The following is a 5,245-nucleotide window of genomic DNA, read 5'->3' as shown; positions in this document are numbered from 1 at the left end:
CCAAAGATCCACAGCTAGGCTGTTTTCCCCAGCAGCAGTAACTGCAGCCTGTGGAATGCTAAGAGTGGACTCTAATAGTCCTCTCTGCAGCAAGGAATTGGTGGTAGTGATGGTGGTGGGGTGGCTTCAGGATTTGGGTTTTAATCCCAAGCACGAGGGCGGGCAAGGAAAGGATTTGGTTTCATTCCTCTAGATGCCCAAGCCTTGGCTGGAGCCCCAGGGTGCAGGAGTGAAGGCGCGTGGCCACCCAGCCTCTACCAACAAAGACTTCCTTTATTAAATAAAGATCGTGTTACATTCCATTCAAAGAAGGAAATCCAGACATGGTGAGGGATATGTCCAGGTTGGAGCCCCTAACCCTAGTCCCAAGTGGGCTGTGATGGGCAAGGAAGGGCCCAGGTCCTGCCCACCCCACTCTGCCCCCCTGCTCATGCAAGGGCTCGTTGTCTCCACAGCCACCCACAGTGGAAAACAGGAACAGGCATCCTGAGGCCGTGTCTGTGTCTAACCAATACCTCCAGAGGTTTTGAGAGTAGCGCCTTGAGAAGCACAGGGCTAGATCAGAGAGGGAGGGGAGGTGATTCATCTCAGAATGCTCTGGGACAGTACCCAGCCATGCACAAGTGGAATGGGCAAGCATGTGGAGGCCCGACCAGTCCTCCTAGCCCTGCTGCCACGGGCCCTTGGAGGCCACCAGGAACAAGGTGTGGGATGGCCACAAGAGAAGCTTGTAGCCCAGGCTTAGGAGCTGGGGTGGAGGATGCTCTGGAGATCTGGCCACCTCACGACAATCTCTGAAGATACGCCAGCAGTAAGGCACCTGAAAGCAGCAGCTCTCTGAACCAAGGAAAGGGGTGCTGAACCCCTCAAGCGTCCTCTTCTAAGGGCCAAGTCTCCCAAATATGGCTCCAAACTCCTTGGTCTTTGGTGCTTTCTTGAAATCCTCTTGCTGGTTGCAGAACTCAATGGGGAAGAGAGAAGCATCTTCTATCAAGTCCAGGCCTGGCTGTCCCAGGATAGAGTGTGGTACTGGCTCAGCACTGCCTCTATGGGCTGTCCATTTGTCCATCCATCTGGCTCCTGGCTCAGGGCTGGCTTCAGCAGCCTGTCTCCCTGTCAGCTTGTCCTGGGCAGGTGTTTGCTCCCACTTAGAGCCCCCCTCCAGGCCACACCCTAAGCCTCCTGGGGGAAGAAACCAAGTTTGGCCAGTGACATTTCCTTCCTCAGCCTGGTGACTTCCCAGAACATTGGCTCTGCTGCAAGCAGAAAGAGAGTGGACAACTCAGGGCCAGCTCAAGGTCACCTCAGGCAGATGGCCTGGCCCCTCTCCCTGGCATTGGGCAGGGCAGCTGGCAAGGTACACTACTAGGGTTCTGATCCCTAGGACAGATGACCTTGGCCAGTGGCTAGACATCTCTGAGGCTTCACTCTGGACCTTAGAAACTGGTGAGCACTGAACACGCTGACACCCCCGCAGCCTGATGCAGACATGTACATACATACTGCCACACACTCAAGCACTCAGCGGTGATGCCGCCAGACCCAGGAGCTGCATGCTTGGGGTGTCACAGGGACCCTGAGCACTGAGTGGAGCCAGTGTCAGTCAAGGCATCTGAGGAGGCAGGTCCTCAAGGCTCATTTCCAGGCCTAGCGTATGTGAACAGCCATTGTGCTCCAGCCTTGGGGACTGGACCTCTAAGACAGGAGGAGACACTAAGGAGATAGCTCCTTACTCAGAGGCTTAGGCAAAGCTAGTTCAGAATATTTACTAGGGAACAGTTTGGTGGCACAGGGCAGAGGATCTGTCAGATAAGAGCCACAATGGTAGGAAAGGCCTGGAGGTAGGCAAGCCTGTGTACAGGTAACTATACAGGGGTCCTCAAACTTTTTAAACAGAGGGCCAGTTCACTGTCCCTCAGACAGCTGGAGAGCCAGACTGCGGGCCCCAGGACGAGTCAGCTGCTAAGGAGGACAGGCAGCGGTGGCAAAAACACCCGGCGGGCTGGATAACTGTCCTAGGCAGGCTGCATGTGGCCCGTGGGTCATAGTTTGAGGACGCCTGAAAGACTTGGCTGAGAGATTCCCCAGTCCCTGCCTATGCTGCTGGCAGACATCACTAATCAATCCTGCTATTATCCTGCTAAGCAACAGGAAGCTCAGTGCTTTAACTCTGAGCTCCAGGCTCCTATTAGACTAGAGGTAGCCATTCCTGAGGGTGAGGAGACCCAGAGGTGATCACATCAGGAGCAGGAAAGGAGTCACAGGGGAGGCCCCATAATGCAAGCCCTCAAATGCCAAGCCAGTAACAGGAATGGTGTCCTTCCAGGTCCTGGAGATTGGGAGAGGTCTCTGGGCAGAAGAAAGACCAGGTTGACATAGACCCGGGATGGAAGGTACAGGGGGTTGTCAGACTTGCTGTCCTATAAGGCAGGACCCAGGAGGCTCTGTCTGCAGCTCACCCATAGAACTCAGCACCAGGAGGTCTGTGAGCCCAACCAACCTACAACCTTCCTCCTTGCTAGCCTCAAGGCTGTGGGACCCAGGATCCCGCCTGGGCTCATAGTCAGGGAAACCCAGAAAGCACTCGCCTTCCCAGCCCGTGTCGCATGCCATCCCAACAATGGCCACCAGGGGGTGCTCACCGTCCTGCCGCACGAGGCCTTGTTGGATGTAGCGGATGTAGGTGAAGAAATTGCACACTGCTGTGATCTGTGGACGGCATTAGGCAGGGGGTGAGCCGCTAGTTTCCACACTCAGGGTCCCCCAACCAGGTAGAGCAGCTCTGAGACCAGAGCAGAAAGTCCCTCAGGCCCCCTTCGGAGCTAGGTAGTGCTGACTCAGATAGGGATGGGCTTTAAAATTTTCCTTAATAGCAGCAGCAAGACTAACCCTGCTTCTTGGGGGTTAGTCTGGCTGCAGTCTTGGCTCAGACTCTGCCTTGGGGATGCTCAGACTGTGGAGAGGGCGCTGTTGGTGCCGTGCCCAGGGCCCCACCCCCAGGGGCCAGGAGTGTTGGCTATTAATAGCCATAGGTGCCCCCACCTGTACCTCTATCCCTAACTCCCTGCAGACCTCAGCCAATGGGGAAGGAATAAGAAAGGCCAGCCCCTTTGCTTCAGGGTGGACCCAACTGGGTGCTGCAGAACCCTGGAGATCTAGATGGGGTGGAAGCTGGGCTCCTCCCACCCTGCTTCCCTGGCTCTCCTAGGAGTCCTAAGTAACCCAGCCTAAGCCAGGGTAGAAGGTGGTTGCTAGCTGTGCTTGCAATAGGCCCTGCTGAATGCCCAGTGCTCTGGGGGAGAGGGACAGACACCCAAAGGCTGGGGAGAGGGGGGACCAAAGTGCAAAGTGACATAGCATGACGTTTCCTGTTAGACAGCATGATGACAAGTGGGCAAATAGCAGCCTGTTGGGCAGCAGCCTGTCCAGACCTTGACAGTTTCCACAATCATTCAGGTGAGTTGTCCCACACTCAAATGAGAGTGAGTTATCAGCATACTGAAGAGAGAGCCTCCTGATGGCTTTGAAGTATGCTGTTCTGCTTTGACAAGGTCCTGTGGCAGGGAACTACGGAAGCCTCTAGAAGCTCAGTGTCCCTAGCCAGCAGCCTGCAAGAAAACAGGGACCTTGTTCCCTCAACCACAAGGAACTGAATTCTGCTGATAGCCATGTGAGCTTGGAAGAGGACACTGAACTCCAAAAGGAGCACACACAGCCAACTGGCATCTTGATTGTAGCCTTAGGAGGCCCTGAGTAGAGGACCCAGTGCCTGACTCCTGATCCAGGGTAACTGGGAAATCACACGTGCATGTTGTTTTATGCCGGTGTGCTGACAGTACTTTGTTACATACTAACAGCAAACCACTACACTGAGCTTGGCTGTGTGGCCCGAATCAGCCTCTGCACCTCTGAGTCTATTCTGCTTTGCAGATTGAGGTAGAGTCCTGTTTGTACTTCCAGGCTGAGTCCCAGCCAAGTGACACTTGTAAAAGATGACTTACCCTGGCCCGAGACGATGGTGAGATGTAGTAGTGGGTCTCAGAGTCCCCAAGCCGGATACGATGGCGGCAAACACGGGCCAGCCCACTCAGGGCACATGTGCTGAGGGGAAGCAAAGGGGACTGTGGGACTGGCTGTGGCTTGGCTATCCCATGCATGTGGGTAGTATGCAGCAGCCAGACGGTGCATGGAGGAGAGGCAGGCAGGGGTGGGGAAGAGAGGCCAGGCTATGGGAGGGAGGCCAGGCTGGGGGTGCCCAGCAGTTTTGGAATAGACCTTTTTTTTTTTAGAGACAGAGTCTCACTTTGTCACCCTCAGTAGAGTGCTGTGGTGTCATAGCTCACAGCAACCTCAAACTCTTGGGCTCAAGCGATTCTCTTGCCTCAGCCTCCCAAGTAGCTAGGACTATAGGCGCCTGCCACATGCATGGGCATTTTTTAGAGACAGGGTCTTGCTCTTGCTTAGGCTGGTCTTGAACCCATGAGCTCAAGCAATCCACCCGCCTTGGCCTCTCAGAGTGCTAGCATTATAGGGATGAGCCACTGCACCCAGCTGGGATAGACCTTTAAACAAAACTGGACCCCACCTGGAGGCCCTTGGCCTTGCCGCTTAATGGGCAAAAGAGCTTAGTTAATCTCATTACAAAATTTTATAAAGTATTGTTTACATGTTGGCTACCTCTTGGTAAAATTTTATAATGAATGTTATAAATAAAGGTACATTTAACCACAATTTCCCATTTTCCCTATATATGACAAGTTTTGATACACCCTATAGTTAGGGAGAATCCCAGGTAGAAGGTTAAAAAAGCTCCTTGGCTATAGGACTTATCAGAGCATTTGTTGCCTCCCAATTCACTGTGACTCTCTGAGTGGACCAGAGAGCCCTCTTTCCAGGGAGCATCTATTGATGGCTTATGGAACACTGACTGAGCTGGTTAAAGCCCAAACCAGTAAAGCATCTCTATATCTAACCCCCAGCACCCTCTGCAATCCCAGCCCCAACTACTTGCCCACTTACTGCTCTTCCCACTGCCCCGGTGGTGTTCTGTTAATAACCCTTCTTCTCATACCTTCACTGATTCTGCTCCCTCTGCCTTAGAAGTCCTTCCCTACTTGGAAAATTACTATTCATCAATCAAGACCTGGCTTAGGCTCGGCGCCTGTGGCTCAAGTGGCTAAGGTGCCAGCCACATACACCTAAGGTGGTGGGTTCGAATCCAGCCCGGGCCCACCAAACAACAATG

At 53.7% G+C, this 5,245-nt stretch overlaps 1 protein-coding gene across 1 annotated transcript in view; it reads right to left on the bottom strand.

Annotated features, from left to right (window-relative positions):
• Nucleotides 1-255: 255 nt before the first annotated feature.
• Nucleotides 256-5,245, bottom strand: part of RAB3IL1 (RAB3A interacting protein like 1) — an 18,440-nt gene continuing 13,450 nt past the window's right edge. The window contains exons 8-10 of the mRNA XM_003798732.3: nt 4,002-4,101; nt 2,643-2,709; nt 256-1,256 (exon numbers count right to left, since the gene is read on the bottom strand). Of these exons, the coding sequence (XP_003798780.1) occupies nt 1,174-1,256; nt 2,643-2,709; nt 4,002-4,101 (250 nt within the window). The 3' untranslated portion in view covers nt 256-1,173. The remainder of the gene's footprint in view (nt 1,257-2,642; nt 2,710-4,001; nt 4,102-5,245) is intronic.

This window comes from Otolemur garnettii, unplaced genomic scaffold (genome assembly GCF_000181295.1).
Source record: "Otolemur garnettii isolate 467f Iridium unplaced genomic scaffold, OtoGar3 scaffold00140, whole genome shotgun sequence".
NCBI classification, from domain to species: domain Eukaryota; kingdom Metazoa; phylum Chordata; class Mammalia; order Primates; family Galagidae; genus Otolemur; species Otolemur garnettii.
This window is presented reverse-complemented; position numbering and strand designations above follow the sequence as displayed.